The sequence below is a fragment of the Heptranchias perlo genome, chromosome 36, assembly GCF_035084215.1.
Source record: "Heptranchias perlo isolate sHepPer1 chromosome 36, sHepPer1.hap1, whole genome shotgun sequence".
Classification (NCBI taxonomy): Eukaryota; Metazoa; Chordata; class Chondrichthyes; order Hexanchiformes; family Hexanchidae; genus Heptranchias; species Heptranchias perlo.
This window is the reverse complement of record NC_090360.1, coordinates 1,939,376-1,956,747: the sequence shown is the minus strand read 5'-3', so window position 1 is coordinate 1,956,747 and position 17,372 is coordinate 1,939,376. Positions and strand designations below refer to the sequence as shown.

General features: G+C 40.4%; 1 protein-coding gene across 2 annotated transcripts in view; it reads left to right on the top strand.

Annotated features, from left to right (window-relative positions):
* Positions 1-17,372, top strand: part of LOC137303998 (serine-rich coiled-coil domain-containing protein 2-like) — a 531,854-nt gene that overhangs the window by 449,749 nt on the left and 64,733 nt on the right. For both annotated transcript variants that reach the window (XM_067972386.1, XM_067972387.1), the window contains exon 10: positions 13,559-13,657. In XM_067972386.1, the coding sequence (XP_067828487.1) occupies positions 13,559-13,657 (99 nt within the window). The remainder of the gene's footprint in view (positions 1-13,558; positions 13,658-17,372) is intronic.

Sequence of the window (17,372 nt, the reverse complement as noted above, 5' to 3'; positions counted from 1 at the left end):
TGTGCAGTGACACAATGGGTGGCATCAGTGGTGGGTCCTCATAGTGATACCCAGGAGCAGGCATTATTGCACAAACCGGACAGGATTGACGAAGACATGGCAGTAGTGGTGCCAATATAATGTGTGATGTGAGTTGTTCTGAAATTCAATATAAGTAACAACCATGACAAACCCTCAAACACCCTTGTGCATCCCCTTCATGCTCACGACACATTTGCCTTACGCTGCCTACTGCACATATGTGATGCATGACCTGTGGCTGCAGCACAGGTGGTGGCAGGTTGAGTGAGGCTGGCCGCGAGAGAGATGCACGAGAGGGTGAGTATGGGATAGAGCCATGAGATTGTATGAGGATTGGGTTGCGTGGTAGTGGCGGGGTGAGTACTGGCGAGGTGAGTAGGTGCAGGTAAGATGAGGATGGGGTTTGAGTGGTTATGAGGGGTGATGTGACAGAGTAGTGTTGGCAGTGCCGAAGGAGATGTGGGGTTGGGGCAGTGATGTGGCAGACTGAGTGTAGGGGAAAGACTACGTGTACTCACTGTGGCTGACCTACTGAGGTCATTGGGCCGCCTCCTGCACTGTGTGCAGGTGGGCGATATGTTGGTGGCGCAGGAGACCCCCTCTGCCACCTCGAGCCAGGCCTTCCTGGTGGCGGAGGCGGGCCGCTTCCTCCCGCCCGCCGGGTGGAAGATCTCTGTCCTCCCCCTCCTCCTCACCCCATGTATTGATACCTGGGGTGAGGCATCATTAAACTGGGAGCAGCCTTCCCCCTGGGCTGCTCCATGCAGTCATCTTTGCTATTGGTTGCATCATCTGTCAGTGGAGGACTGCCCCTTTAAATAGAGCGCCTCCAGCTGACAGATCTTACTGCGCATGCGCAGCCCGCCCGACGCACAGATCAGCAGCGGGGAACCCGGAGGAGCAGGTAAGTGGATCCAATTAGTGGGTTGCCTGCTGCGATCGCGCGGGAAACCCACTAATTTCACCGGGCGTGTTACCAACGCGCCCGCTTGCCCATCCGCCGGGAACCCGCACCCCTGGTAAAATCGGGCCCCCAGTGTCAACATCAAGCATTCCCACATCAGGTTAGATAATACATGCCTTTCCATATTAAACACCAAACGGTCTTGCACACAGTTACTTTTAGAATTGCTAGAGTTATCTACTAGAGTTATGTAGATAAAGTTCAATGTTATGCACTTAATGCACCAATATAATATTTTCAATTTCCAACTCTGAGTGAGTTGCCAATTTAATGGAAATTAGTGTGAATGAGAGGTAGTTGTATTGAGAGTGTGGGTTGAGGGGTAAAGTTATTGCCCAAAGGCAGGGGTGAAACTGCTATTGGAGAGTCATCTTCATTCACACCGCAGGATCATAGGAATGTACTTTCTGATAACTGTCCTTAATTCTTGGATACTTAAACTCCTAGAATGGACATTTATGGGAACAAATTAGTTGGAACTGGGATCTTTTTTTGGCCTTTGCTTTAGTCTACTTGCAGTCTTAGAATTGGGCTTGCCTGACTGTGCTACCCCTTCATCGTCTACTCGTTTCCGCCATTTCCTTTTTTGGACACAGTACTTCAAATTTCACTTTATCAATGGATTAAAATCACCTGACTTGAAATCAGATGCCTTCAAGATGAACCCTAGTACTTAATTAGCATTGTTGATAAATGCTCTAAATCACTAGTTACACAGTTGCAAATGAGGGCTTACCTCTTAGACATAAGGAAACAATCAAGAGATGTTACAAATCCTGGTTTCTTACTGAGAGATGGAATTGTTCAGTATCATATGTCTACTGACCTGACGTAAACAAAGCTTTGTTAAGACATGGTCCTAGAACTCGATCTCACCCAAGTCTAAGTAAAATCCATCCCACAATTCATACTTGCCCAAAAGAGGCAATCCAGTTGGTAGAAAAGACAACCCGGGACTCTGATTTCACCACCTGTGATGGAGGGGTAACCAAGAAGATAGATGAGGGCTGTGCAGTAGACGTGGTCTACATGGACTTCAGCAAAGCCTTTGACAAGGTACCGCATGGTAGGTTGTTACATAAGGTTAAATCTCATGGGATCCAAGGTGAGGTAGCCAATTGGATACAAAATTGGCTTGACGACAGAAGACAGAGGGTGGTTGTAGAGGGTTGTTTTTCAAACTGGATGCCTGTGTCCAGCGGTGTGCCTCAGGGATCGGTGCTGGGTCCGCTGTTATTTGTTATTTATATTAATGATCTGGATGAGAATTTAGGAGGCATGGTTAGTAAGTTTGCAGATGACACCAAGATTGGTGGCATTGTGGACAGTGAAGAAGGTTATCTAGGATTGCAACGGGATCTTGATAAATTGGGCCAGTGGGCCGATGAATGGCAGATGGAGTTTAATTTAGATAAATGTGAGGTGATGCATTTTGGTAGATCAAATCGGGCCAGGACCTACTCCGTTAATGGTAGGGCGTTGGGGAGAGTTATAGAACAAAGCGATCTAGGAGTACAGGTTCATAGCTCCTTGAAAGTGGAGTCACAGGTGGATAGGGTGGTGAAGAAGGCATTCGGCATGCTTGGTTTCATTGGTCAGAACATTGAATGCAGGAGTTGGGATGTCTTGTTGAAGTTGTACAGGGCATATTGGTGAGGCCACACTTGGAGTACTGTGTACAGTTCTGGTCACCCTATTATAGAAAGGATATTATTAAACTAGAAAGAGTGCAGAAAAGATTTACGAGGATGCAACCGGGACTTGATGGTTTGACTTATAGGGAGAGGTTAGACAGACTGGGACTTTTTTCCCTGGAGAGTAGGAGGTTAAGGGGTGATCTTACAGAAGTCTATAAAATAATGAGGGGCATAGATAAGGTAGATAGTCAAAATCTTTTCCCAAAGGTAGGGGAGTCTATAACGAGGGGGCATAGATTTAAGGTGAGAGGGGAGAGATACAAAAGGGTCCAGAGGGGCAATTTTTTCACTCAAAGGGTGGTGAGTGTCTGGAACGAGCTGCCAGAGGCAGTAGTAGAGGCGGGTACAATTTTGTCTTTTAAAAAGCATTTGGACAGTTACATGGGTAAGATGGGTATAGAGGGATATGGGCCAAGTGCAGGCAATTGGGACTAGCTTGGTGGTATAAACTGGGCGACATGGACATGTTGGGCCGAAGGGCCTGTTTCCACGATGTAACTTCTCTGATTCTATGGAACTGGCAGTATTGCGATTGGGATCGAAGGTGTTGTGCTGAGATTTTTACCCTATTTTGCACCTAATCACATTTTATTTTTTTTTAATTTAGCCGCACGTTAAATCAACCCTTGGACATGTGCAGAGTTCTGCACCTGAAGCCGTTAAGGAAATTTGCAGCTTTATCATTTGAACCCGTTGTGATAGCAATGTGACAAATATGTCGAATTTTATCATTTGGCTACCGACATAGCATGAACTTCAAAGATATTAAATATGAAAATCTGTCAATATTTAGAACTTTCCAGCTGCTATCATTAAAATAGAATTGCCTTTGGGGAAGATATAATCTTTTTGAGACATTGATTCTGCGGCAGGTGTTTAACACTACTAGTAATATGATACAGAAAAATCAAACCATTGTAAATTAACCTAGATAAGTTGGAGACTTGTAAAAGATCATTGTAAGCTCTGAATTAATAAAGCAGTGGAGAAATATCTCATTCAACTCCAGCATTCAAGAATAATTTGATCTCTATAGCTAAGAGGGATTTTTTTTAAAGTGTTAGAAGATAAAAAACTATAGTACTGATTACACGTGTTTTAGCTTTTGTTTTATGTTCTATAAACTTAAGAAAGTGCATTAAGCCAAGAGACAGAGTATCTTTCCTCATCATAATTTGAGTTTGTTTTTTAAATTTGAGGCAGCCTCCAATTATCATCTGATTATCACCTGTTATGTTGACAGTTAGAATATGTAACAATCTAATTACAAACAGCTGTCCGAGAGACACACCTCAGGTCGATAAAGGTCATTTGATAGAGTTGTTCAAAATTATGACTGGATCGGACAGGATATCTAGAAACAGACTGTTTCCAGTGTTTGAAGGGTCAGCCTTGGCTCATTTGTAGCACTCTAAGTCAGAAGGTTGTGGGTTCAAGCCCCACTCCAGAGACTTGAGCACATAACCTGAGGGAGTGCTGCACATTTGGAGGTGCCTTCTTTCGGATGATGTTAAACTGTAGGTTAGAATTAAAACATTTTAATCAATTTATCTCAAAGGGGCAGGAATACAAAAGCATGGAAGTTATGTTACAACTGTGCAGAGCTCTGGTTTGACCACAACCATCTGCCCTCTCAGGTGGACGTAAAAGATCCCACAGCTCTATTTGAAAAAATGCAGGGGCATTCTCCCGGTGTCCTGAAAGCAAGTCCTGGCAAACATTTATCCTTCAAACAACAACTAAAATCAGACGGTCTGGTCATTTATTTCATTGCTGTTTGTGGGCCAATTGGCTGCCGCATTTTCTACATTACAACAGTGACTACACTTCAAAAGTACTTCCTTGGCTGTAAAACGCTTTGGGACATCCTGAGGTCGTGAAAGGTGCTTTATAATTGCAAGTCTTTCTTTGTTTTTTGTTTTTACAACGAAGGGACATAGCTGTAAGATTAAATGTAAGAGATTTAGGACAGAGAGCAGGAGAAATTTTTCTTTTAACACAGAGGGTTGTGAGGCTGTGAAATGCATTACCAGAGTTAGTGATTGAAGCAGAGACCGTGTCAACATTTAAGAATAGATTAGAAAGGTGGTTGAAAGAATGAGGGATAAAGGGATAGGGGAGCAGTTGGGCACATGGGATTGGGATACTGCTTGTGTTGAGGATAAACACCAACATGGACAGCTGGGTGGAAAGGTCTGTTTCCGGGTTATAATTTCTATGTAATTAGCATGTCCTTAATTTTTTCACTGGCAAAACCATAGACTTGTTGATGTTTTTTTTAAGGTAAATGTACCCAAGTGTGTCAGCTGCCATGTTTACGTGTGTGGATATGTATTAGTAATCTTGGTCTCGTAGCACAGAAAAAGTTCTGAGCTTTATTTAACAATCTTTCAAGTCAAGTCATGTAGAGATATTTTTTCTTCTATGTGTAAAGTTTGATTTAAAAAGATGAGTAAACAAATGAGGGAGAACAATAGGAAGTGATAAGCAGCATTTCTTGCACTGCTCAGAGACTTGCTTTCATGCTAAATTGTGTTTGCAAAAGTTAGCCACTGAGGGGTGTTCAGGATAGACTAAGTCTGATGTATTTAATATGAGCAAAAAGTATCCTTCCATAGGAATTTACAGCTAACATTCAGTTAACAGGATAAATCCGATGGTGCAGAGATCAACTTCCATTCGCTTTTATAGATATATTCCCTGAAGTGGAGACCCAGGTGCTTCTGCCTCCTATGGTAAGGCAGCTTGCTTTTACTTTGATGAACTCTGCTTTCTAATTGAAATGAGACTCTAGACTTCCTTTGGTGTCCTGTGAGACTGGCAGCATCTCCAACACATTCCTGGCATCCAATCCCTTTTCAAAACAACTTTATTAAACCAGATTGCAAGTTCAAAGCCAACTCCAACAATTAATGCTGGAACTGAGTGCCAGATCACATTTGCAATTACTGGAGGACGGCTTTAATCCTTTCTAATTCCAGCTACCATTGGATGTGTTGCCTCTCTGCCAAATAATTTTTAAAAGTTGGCTGTTGCCTGGGGACTGTTGGAAGAAAGGCTAATGAGCTCAGTCAGCCTTTCAAACAAATTTTCTATACGATGGTAACATTTTCCAAGAGCATTCTAGAAATTCAGCTGCTAACTGATTAGAGATGCGAAGGTTCAAACCAACTCCTTTTCCATAGAATTGAAGGGGAAGTTCTTCTCTCTCCTTCAGTAGAATGTCTGTGAATAAAATTTATTATCATCATCCACCTGTTAGGATAAATCACTGTTAAGAGTACTGCACTGTGTGCTCTGGGGAGACCTGGCATTTCAGGTCAGGGGGGATGCCCTAACATATTCTCAGCTGATGGTTAGTGGGCGATTTCCCATAGTAACCCTGGGGATTGGCACTCTTCTCATTCCCAGGTGCCAAAGCCAAGCTGTCAGTTATTAACTGATTTTATCAGCTGAACACACAGCAACAATTATCCACTATTAAGGGTTTGTATTATTTTTTTCAATGGCTATTGTTTCCTTTGCCAATTAGAAAGAAAGAACTTTCATTTATCGCGCCTTTCAGGACATCAGGACGTCCCAAAACACTTTTCAAAAATATTTTGTTGGTTTGTAGAGTAGTCACTGTCATAATGTAGGGAAATGTGGGAGCTAATTTGTGCACAGCAAGGTCCCACAAACAGCAATGACAAAATGGACTGCAACAGTTCAAGAAGGCGGATCACCTCTACCTTCTCAAGGGCAACTAGGAATGGGCAATAAATGCCGGCCTTGTCAGCTACGCCCATATCCCGAGAATGAATTAAAAAAATTACCAGATAATCTGTTTTGGTGATTTTTTTTTTGAGGGATAAATATTGGCCAGGACACCGGGAGAACTCCTCTGCTCTTCTGCGAATAGTGCCATGGAATTTTTTACGTTCACCTGTGAGGGTAGAAGGGACATCTCATCTGAAAGACGGCACCTCCAACAATGCAGCGCTCCCTCAGTACTGCACTGAAATGTCAGCCTGGATTATGTGCTCAAGTCTCTGGAGTAGGACTTGAACCCACGACCTTCTGACTCAGGTGGGAGTGCTACCACTGAGCCAAGCTGACCCCTTGATTATCTCCGCTCCTCACCTAAAGGCATTGACTCTTTCTTTGCGGTATAACTCCACAGTTGCCCTCCTATACCTCACTAAAGTAGGACTGTTTTAGTCATAGACCAACTACTATATTAACTACTCACTGGTTAAGCTTACTGAGTTATTGGGGTTGCTTAGTATTGAGTGTTTAATGCCTCAGAGGCATATATCCATCAAACTGATGCAGATATTCACTGATTGAGTCTATTGTTGAAGTGCCAGCATTACCAAAAATAAATGAATAGTTAAAATATATAATTTGAATGCAGCCACACTCTGCAGTTTTGAATGTGGGCAGACTGCAGTTATGTGTTCGTCCCCATCTGCTGCTTGAGTCTGTTGTCAGGCAGTAACTTGTACAACAACAAATATGATAGACTCAAGATCAAATCCATCACTCCTGTTTTTTAAAATTTATTCTCGGGATGTGGGCATCACTGGCAAGGCCGGCGTTTGTTGCCCTGAGTAGGTGGTGGGCCTTCTTGAACCGCTATTCTTTGTAGTGGTTTGGTACAACTGGGTGACTTGCTAGGCCACTTCAGATTCCTTACCTAAGAAAGGATATACTTGCCATAGAGGGAGTGCAGCAAAGGTTCACCAGACTGATTCCTGGGATGGCAGGACTGTCGTATGAGGAGAGATTGGGTCACTTCAGCCTGTATTCACTCGAGTTTAGAAGAATGAGAGGGGATCCCATTGAAACATATAAAATTCTGACAGGGCTAGATAGACTGGATGCAGGGAGGACGGTTCCCCTGGCTGGGGGTTCCAGAACGAGGGGTCACAGTCTCAGGATATGGGGTAGGACATTTAGGAGTGAGATGAGGAGAAATTTCTTCACTCAGAGGGTGATTAACCTGTGGAATTCTCTACCACAGAAGGCTGTGGAGGCCAAGTCATTGCATATATTTAAGAAGGAGCTAGATAGATTTCTAGACACAGAAGGCATCAAGGGGTATGGGGAGAGAGAGCGGGAATATGGTATTGAGATAGAGGATGAGCCATAATCATATTGAATGGCGGAGCAGGCTCGAAGGGCCGAATGGCCCACTCCTGATCCTATTTTCTATGTTTCTATATAGAATGCAGTTAAAGTCAATCACGTTGGTGTGGGACTGGAGTCACATATAGGCTAGACTGAGTAAGGACGGCAGGTTTCCTTCCCTAAAGGACATTAGTGAACCATTTGGATTTTTACGACAATCCGACAGCTTCATGGTTGCTTTTATTGATACCAATCTTTTAATTTCCAAACTGAATTCAAATTTTCCAACAGTCATGGTGGGATTTGAACTCACAATCTCTGAATTATTTATCCAGGCCTCTGACTTACTACTCTAGTAACGTGACCATTGCACTACCATAATCCCCTTGTAAACAATTTTACAACACCAAGTTATAGTCCAGCAATTTTATTTTAAATTCACAAGCTTTCGGAGATTTTCTCCTTCCTCAGGCAAATGTTCCTCCTGAGGAAGGAGAAAATTTCACAATTCACAAGCTTTCGGAGATTTTCTCCTTCCTCCTGAGGAAGGAGAAAATCTCCGAAAGCTTGTGAATTTAAAATAAAATTGCTGGACTATAACTTGGTGTTGTAAAATTGTTTACAATTGTCAACCCCAGTCCATCACCGGCATCTCCACATCATAATCCCCTTGGAGGGAGTTGGAACTAGCTAGAGAAGCGATTCATTTCCTAACTGCAGTGCATTAAAAAAAGATGTTTTAGATAATTGCAGATGTATGTTTCTTGCTTTTGTTACATGTATAATACATAGAATCATAGACAATTGAGAGTGAACGGCAGGCGTGCATTTTAATATGAGCTCAAATGCCTGCAAGTTACAGGTACATAGCTTGAGTAGTTTATAGGAGTCATGTGAGCCTCCTCTCCAAATCCAGGTAAAATAATAACCTGTTACTTTTTATAATATCTTAGTGGATATCCCGTAGTGTTGCACAAGGTGAGTTGGAGGAAATGCTGTTTTGTAACGCAAGCCAAGTAAGTTCTGACAGCAACGACCCCTTTTACTTGCAGCAGAGTCACGGATGTCCTTTGCCTCATCACAACACGGTTTCTTTCTGTGTCTTCCCTCCAGCCCACTCAACAGGGTTTCTGGTTCTCTCCACCCTGCACACCAAAAGTTATCTCTTCCTCTTTCATCTTACCCTAGCTCTAAGCATGATCTCTCTAAGTTCCTCTCCCCCTCCCCGAATAAGATGTTCCTGTTGCCTGCATTCTCATAGCCCCTTCCATCATGGTGTGGCTCTCTCTCTTGTACCCAATAGTAGAGCCAGGTTTCTGTGTAATTGAAGTTATTTTGGTCATATATGACTTGGACATATATTGCCGTTTCTTCATTGTCTCTGGGTCAAATTCCTGGAACTCCCTATCTTATAGCATTGTGGGAGCACCTTCACCACACGGACTCCAGTGGTTAAAGAAGGCCCACCACCACCTTATCAAGGGCAACTGGGATGGGCAATAAATTCCACCCTTGCCAGCAACGGCCACATCCCAAGAATGAATTTTTTTAAATGTTGCAATTTTTATACAAATGTTTCACATTGTATTTAAGCCTGTGTTTTCTACATTTTCTTGGCAAATTTTGACCCATAGTAGGATGATCCAGTGCCGTAGAAGAGCTAAATCAGTTTGACTCATCTGATTTGCTGTATGAAAACCACCAAATAAATAGCTTAGCACCAGGTTAGTGCTGTGACATCTCAAGTACAGCAACAGAAACGCACAAGGTCCCCAGCATACAGGACACATCATGAAGTCGTGACCCCGGGTATGTATGTGTGTATGGTGTTGTGCGGTGCACTCGAACTTTATCCAAAACTGGAAGCATCACAGCAGCTATACAGCAAATACATGAAACACACCTACAGAACATAGCTGCCTGTGCTTGCACAGAGGTACTGCAACTTGCAAATGAACCCAGTCTGTGACAGCAAGTGAGATGCCGGTTAATTTGCTTCATTTATGCCTGGTAAATGGACAAACACATAATTGCTTTGTATTCCATTGAAGGTTAGACTCTGTTTGTTGTGTTGTTTTGCAGTCCTTACTTCAATTCTTATTAATGTAAATGTTTATTGGCAATCATTCATCTGTTACAGGAGCACATTATTATAAATATAAAACAGCATGTCTCCAGGTAAATTAGCTTTGTACTGCATGATATCTGCTGTTCTACAAAGGATTGCACAGTGTGACTGTCACTTGTTATTTACTCACTCAAACTTACAAGAAGAGGAATATTGACCTGCCAGCAGTAATTTGTTCAGCTTAAAAGAAAATATATATTTCTCTCCTCAAAGAAAATTAGTTCACATTTTGAGATTTCACTTTATTGTTGTGACACCCTAGCAGTGCTGATGTAATCATTATTTCCATTGTCATTTCACCAGCCAAGTATTACCGGCACCTATCTATCAATCAATTCATCGATCTATCTACCGATCTATAGATAGAACATGTCAAGCATTCATGTAATACAATAAATATTATATTCAATGGATGACAAACTTTATTTAGAACTAATCCAAAATTTAAAAATGATAAACAAGCATAAAAAGAAAACAGCTGACCAGTAAACTAACTGGTGGTTGCTGTGAATTGATGTCATTACCTGCTGGACTCACTGTTGGACTTGAGTTTGTAACACCCCCGTTTGTGGAGTCATGCACCATCCCTCTGCAGCTCACCCTGAATTCAAAATAGAAGTTATGATTTGGAATTATATTTGTTTATAACCAAATATGGAAAGTATGGACTAGTTATTTATCGTGTAGCTTATGGAATGTTGCTGGTGCAAAATGGCTGTCAAGTTTGCCAACATAACAGTCACTTCACTCCATGAAGTAATTCATTATGCAAAGTACTTTAAGGCTTTCTAATGTTGTGATAAGGCACAACATAAATGCAAGTATTTCCTTCAGTAAATATATATCAGCTGAACTTCAATATCTTGTCTGCTGAACAATAGCAAATCTCAGCCAACGAAAATCTTAATTAAGAAATCTTACTAAGAAAGTACGTAGCTTTGAAAGTTAATGCTGTGTGAAAGATGAAGGTGAAGTGTAGTTGTTTTATTATTATTTCTTTCTCTTATGTGTTGTGGAAATCACACTGATTGCCACTGTCTTTTCCTCGAACCATCTTTGTTCTTGTTGAACCCAGGTAAATTGGTCAGTCATTTTGTCACAATAGAGCTATGGAATCCTGCTTCAGTGTCTTTTAAAGTGCAGCATTAGCCCATGGTCATCAACCTTTCCCACTTACATATTGCATTGTCACCTGAGCTTTTAGGTCTTTTCTTTCAATTGTAATTTCTCTTGTTAGAAAATGGCACTTAATTTAGAAATAATGGCTAATATTGGAATATCACAATATCCAGTGTGTAAACCAAAATAGAAATCCTACACTTGGAATACTGTGCACAGTTCTAGTCTCCATATTATAAAAAGGATATAGAGGCATTGGAGAAGGTGCAAAAAAGATTCCAGAACTAAGGATATGCTTATCAGGAAAGGCTGAACAGGCTGGGGCTCTTCTCTCTGGAAAAGTGAAGGCTGAGGCATGACTTGATAGAGGTTTTTAAGATAATGAAAGGGTTTGATAGGGTCGACATAGAGAAAATATTTCTAATTGTGGGTGAGACCAAAACTGGACATTGACTAGAAAGATACCAGGAAGGAGAGGTTAGAGTTATGAGAAAGAATTGGAAAAATTGGGACTTTCTTTCAGTGGGGCAGGACAGGTTAAGGGAGATCAAATAGAGATTTTCAAAATTATTAAAGATTTTGAAAGAGTGAATAGTAAAAGATTCTTTCCACAAGTTGACAAATTGCTAACAAGGTAGCATATTCTCAGGCTTATCACTAAGAACAGAAGGCTTATTAGATAATAGAATGCTTTGCAACAAGTGGTTATTAAGACAACAAACTATAACATGACTTAAAAGGAAATCTGATAAGTATTTGAAAAAGAAGCATGTACTATAGGTACAGGAAATGCAGTTGGAATGCATAGTTTCACTCGAAGAGCCAATGGCCACCTTCTGTGTTGTAATTTCTATGATTCCACGTCCCTCGTCATTAGCTTTTCCTCACCATGCTTCAGATATTTTTCAAATTCAGCATGTTAGACTACAAAAGGTTATTAATCTGGATGGGAATTAATTTCTAGCTGTTCCATTTGAAATAATTTGTCTGTAATCTTGTTTGCAAGAATGTGTTTTATTTCTTTGCTTTGTGTCTCAATAGTTTTTGTTTTATTTTGTCATGCCATTTTATAGTTATGTAACTTCAATTGCTGATTGTTGGGGGGAATGTTATATAATGTAAAATATCTTACATCATCCTTGTGGCAGAAGTAATTATAAATAGTGCAGTCCTTCACTTTAATTACTATCAAATTCCCTCAGCTAACTGGAAGCTGCAGGATCTGTCACTGACCAGGACACTATAATGGAGCCATCCAGCAGCTGCTGAAAGAACAAATTTGTCTGTGTTCTTTTACTAATGTACACTCCATCTGTTCCTGATTAGAATAAGGACATTGTGATAAGGACAGGAACTCATTACTACAAGAAATTGGTTTGCCTCAAGATGTACAATACGGCGTGACATCTCCAGAATATGAATCTCTCTCCATCAAGTGCTTCATTAATGAGTTTATAATTAAATCAGTTTGCACAAGTGCTCACCATTTGCCAAATTATACATTTGTGTTATTGGTTTATTGATTGATAATATAATAAACTCTGTAAATATCATAACAAAAAAGTTTGGATTTTCTATGGTTTCTGTAGTAAAAAGCGCACTATAAATATATAAAACTACAGCATGTTATTGTGAGTAATATGTAATATATCATCCAATATTGTTTTCGTGAGTGGAGTAAGAATGTATTGCATTTATATCATGCCTTGTAACGTCTCTCAGAAATGTCTCAATGAATTATTTTGAAGTGTAGTGACTCTTGTTACATGGTTAGATGTAGCAAGATGTTCAAGGTGTTATCAAATTACCTGGTTCAAATGAATACCTTATACGGGATGGGCAATAAATGGTGGCCTCGCCAGCAACGCCCACATCCCATGAATGAATAAAAATAACCTCCCTCCCAGTCATCTACCCTTTAATAAATTGCAGTGAGGAATGTTGTTCATCAGAAACTACAACAGCAACATAGCGCTGTTAATGTAGTAAAATGTCCCAAGGAGCTTCACAGGAGCATAATCGGACAAAAATTGACACCGAGCCAAAGAAGGAGACATTAGGACAGGTGAACAAAAGTTTGGTCAAAGAGGTGGGTTTTAAGGAAGGTCTTAAAAGAGGAGAGAGAGGTGGAGAGAATAAGAGAGGGAATTCCAGAGCTTAGGGTCCAGATGGCTGAAGGCACGGCTGGCAATGGTGGGTTGAAGAAAGTGGAAGATGGACAAGAGGCCAGAGTTGGAGGAACAAACATTTATCAGTAGGTTGTAGAGATAGGGAGGGGCGAGGCCATGGAGGGATTTGAACACGAGGATGAGAATTTTAAAATAGTGGTGTGCGGGGACCGGGAGCCAGTGTAGATCAGCGAGCACATAGGTGATAGGTGTTGGATGGGAGAGCATTGCACCAAAGTATATTGAAATTATTCCAGTGACTGGAACATGCAGGATACTGGTGCTGGATATATGTGATTGCCAAGTCTATTGAAGTTTATTTGACTATTTCCATTTTTGTTTTATACAGAGCATCAGATGTAATTGCCAGAAAGAAAATTGTGACACAAAAGGACCAGCGTTTTCAAATGCTGATAAGACCACCCAAACAGTCTATAAAGGAACTTCTGTAAGTCCAATTCTTCCAGACCTCTCTGCGTCTCAACTGCTCTCCTCAGTTAAATCCTTTCTTTATTTGTTTATCATTCATTCTCCATATCTCCACTCTCTCTCTCATACTTTATGTTAAGATTGAAGTAACACAAGCTAAAAGTTACCAACATTTAAGGCACTAGTTCCTGCATATATATTGAGGAAGAATGTTTTACAGGAGAACTCAGCACCTTTTAAAATAGTAGATTTAATAGGTTATTGCTCCGCTTTGCTGCCTATACTAGGTTTCGTTTCGTTCAAAAGAAATCCAGCTTTTCACCGCAAGCCTGACAACTCCTTCCTGCAGTGCCTGCTGACCCAGTAGTTAACAGATTTATCTTGGGTTGGACACAATAGGAAGTATTGTGTTGCAAAATAATGAACATGATCTACCAGCCAAGTTTGATGAATACTGTATTCAATCTTGGAGAATTATTACTAGAAAACCTGTCCACAGTTCTGGCAAATTTTTCACACGGGCATCGCGAGAAGAAGGGTTCATCCTCGTTACTATTAAAAGTTGCAGTGACAAAAACTAAAATTGTCTTGCATCAATATGTTGATTATAGCATGAAGCAAGTTACGTGTTAGTAAGTGAAATAGTAAAATGTACAAAAAAGGTCAATGTTAAGTCACAACACAGAATTAGTCATCAAGTTTATGGAGGAAATCTCACTATCAGTACTCTCTTGGAAAGAATCACACTTCCTATCTGGCTGTTAATTTAACAAAGGAATACCTTTATTTAACCTGTGAATGCTAAAATAAATATCTATCATCGGCAATATGCATTTTCACACTTACTTCCTGTAACAGGTTTCCCTTCGCACTTCTCCTGTCACATTTTCTAGCCACTGAGAGCAACTCAATGGGAGATTTGCTAGTAATATATTAAAAGTGCGATATATAGTGCACATCTCCTGTGCTTACAGAACGGTTACATCATGGAGTTAATTTTAAGCTGTAAGTTACGTATACCTATCATTAGGCTCAACTTTCAATTCTGGTGATATGTAGCGCTAGGCTTCTCAGTGCCACCTCTTTCACAAACCTGGCTTTACTGCCCCTCCCCCATCCCCTCCTGTCCCAGATGCAACCATCTGACCATTCTAGCCTCCACCCACCTGTCCTTGCCCGTTCTTGCCACCACTTCCCCTCCTATCTCTTGACTTGGCCCTCTGCTGCTGCTTCCTGGCATACTCTTGCTCCCTAAGGTCTCAGCTGCAATATTTCCTGCTTCCCCGTGGGCTTACTAGATCAGCACCAACCATCTTAGTGGCCTGAGTGAGATTGCCCATCTGTCAATTTAAGTAGAGCTTTGTGCTGTGTGAACACCCACTAGAAACTGGCATACGGCTGCACAAAATCATTTCTTGTGGGGTTCTTTGAGCTAGCAGACAGCAATCTTTCATCCCATTAGTTATGGCTGAATTCAAATCTGGATTCTCTCATTTTCTTTCCTACTTCCTGCTTTTTATGTATTCTAGTATTTTTTATTGTAATTTTCATTTTACTTCTGTTGCTTTTTTTCCTATATGGTGTTTCATCAATGTTTATATATTTTTTCTTGATTCACTTTGCTTCATTGTCGCTTAGTTTCCACACAGTTTGGGTCTTTCCAACAAGAAGCCAAAGCCTTAATACTCCCCCGACCATTCCCACAATCCCATTATCCATGATACTCCACGTCTTCTGCAGGTTGAGGGGGAGATGGTTTCATTCTAACAGAGGCAGAAATTACTTGTACTGCTTTTCAATAATGAAACCACCTGGTCATCACTTTAGGTTATAGAACAGGTTCATTCTTGCACAAACATCATGGGTAAATTCCACCTCCATTAGCATGAAGTAACCTCTTGCTTATCCAGTAGAGGTAGTGGAAGAGAGGCAGATAATGGGCATGTGGGAGTAGTCTGGATTGGCAGCCAACAGAAACCTGAAATGTTCAAAAGTTACTATGTAACACACTGAAAAAAAATCAAATTAAAGTCTCTTTTATCTTCTTAATTGAAAAGAGTTTTCCATTAAATTTGAAATGATTTGTATTGTTGGATCTTGCTATAATGTTATCACTATGTGTCTGAATGTGTCTGGCACATAAGCAATTTAAGTGTTCAATTGTCAAATGTTCTATCAAGAGTAAGAAGATAATTTTATTTTAAAATGTGAAATATGCTTGGGAAGTATTCTTTACTGATTAAATTTCTACTAGAGGTGTTTCCAAAGTAATTTTCCCTTTGCCCCCACAGCTTTCTGTGGAGTTTTAACACTCATAACATACAGCCATGTCTACATATGTCCAACTTAAAGGAAGCAAATTCTTCAACCAGTGGTTGCCAGCTAAAGTGCATTCTGTCAACACTGTGTTTGAAGAATTCATTTGCTCCTCCAGCAATGTGTCCAGTTATCCTTAATTAGGAATGATGGGATAAAAACATATTTGGCTGACTAATGATTGATTCCATTACGAATCTTTCATGCATAAGCACTGTTTCATCTTAAAATCAGGTCATGATTCGTCCCAGACTTATTACTATTATTTATAGAAGACTCATTGCAGGCACCTTTCTTATGAAGGGGACAACGTTACGAAAAAAGACCCAGGCAACTGAACTTATTTTTACTGCGAGAGACTGGGAGGAGACATGGTACAAGTTTTTAGAATAATTAGAACTATCGAAAAGGTAAAGAAGCAAAGAACTTGAAGACATAAAACTCACAAGCATCAAGTAAGATTAGAAATAAAAACAGAAATTGCTGGAAATACTCAACAAGTCAGGCAGCATCTGTGGAGAAAGAAACAGAGTTAACATTTCAGGTCGATAACCTTTCGTAAGATTAGAAGATTTGTTTTCATAAAATACAGGATGTGTGAAGCAAACTAACAGAAAATGTAGTTAGTTCAGGGTCAGTTGATATCTTTCCGAAAGAACTGGATCAATACCTGCCGAGAAAGGCAATTGAGGGTTACAGAGATAGAAATAGATCTGTTTGATTAACATGGGAGTTGGGAAGAGAATGTACAGATCCTGGGGAAGGGAGAAGCCCATGATTGAGGTAGATATTCATTGACTGGAAGAAGTGGGTTTCATGGGCTTTTCTCATTCCAAACTTTCTTATATTCTTTTTGTCTTAAAACAGTATGGTTTCGCTGTGAGCTGGTAGCATTTGTTCAGGATGTTGTGTTATTACTCCATTTAGAAGAGCTGGATAAATACCTGTTTAAGAAGGAGATTGAAGATTATAAAGATAGACACAATTAGTCAAATGCTATATGGAATAATTTGATTCAAGTGCTTTTGCAATCACTGGTCAGGATTGTAAATGTGAATTAAGATTATGGAGGGTTGTTTGATTATTGATGATTTGGGGAGAAATATATGAAGCTTTACTACGTCAAAAGTTTACATGTAGTTAGTCGCCTCCTTCAGGTTGTGCAGTGTCCATGATATGATAAATTGTACATAGTCCATAATAGGATAAGTTGTATATGGCCCTTGATAGGATAAGTTGTATATGGTCCATGATAGGATAAGTTGTATATGGCCCTTGATAGGATAAGTTGTATATGGTCCATGATAGGATAAGTTGTATATGGTCCATGATAGGATAAGTTGTATATGGCCCTTGATAGGATAAGTTGTATATGGCCCTTGATAGGATAAGTTGTAATGTACATGCAGAGTAAAGCT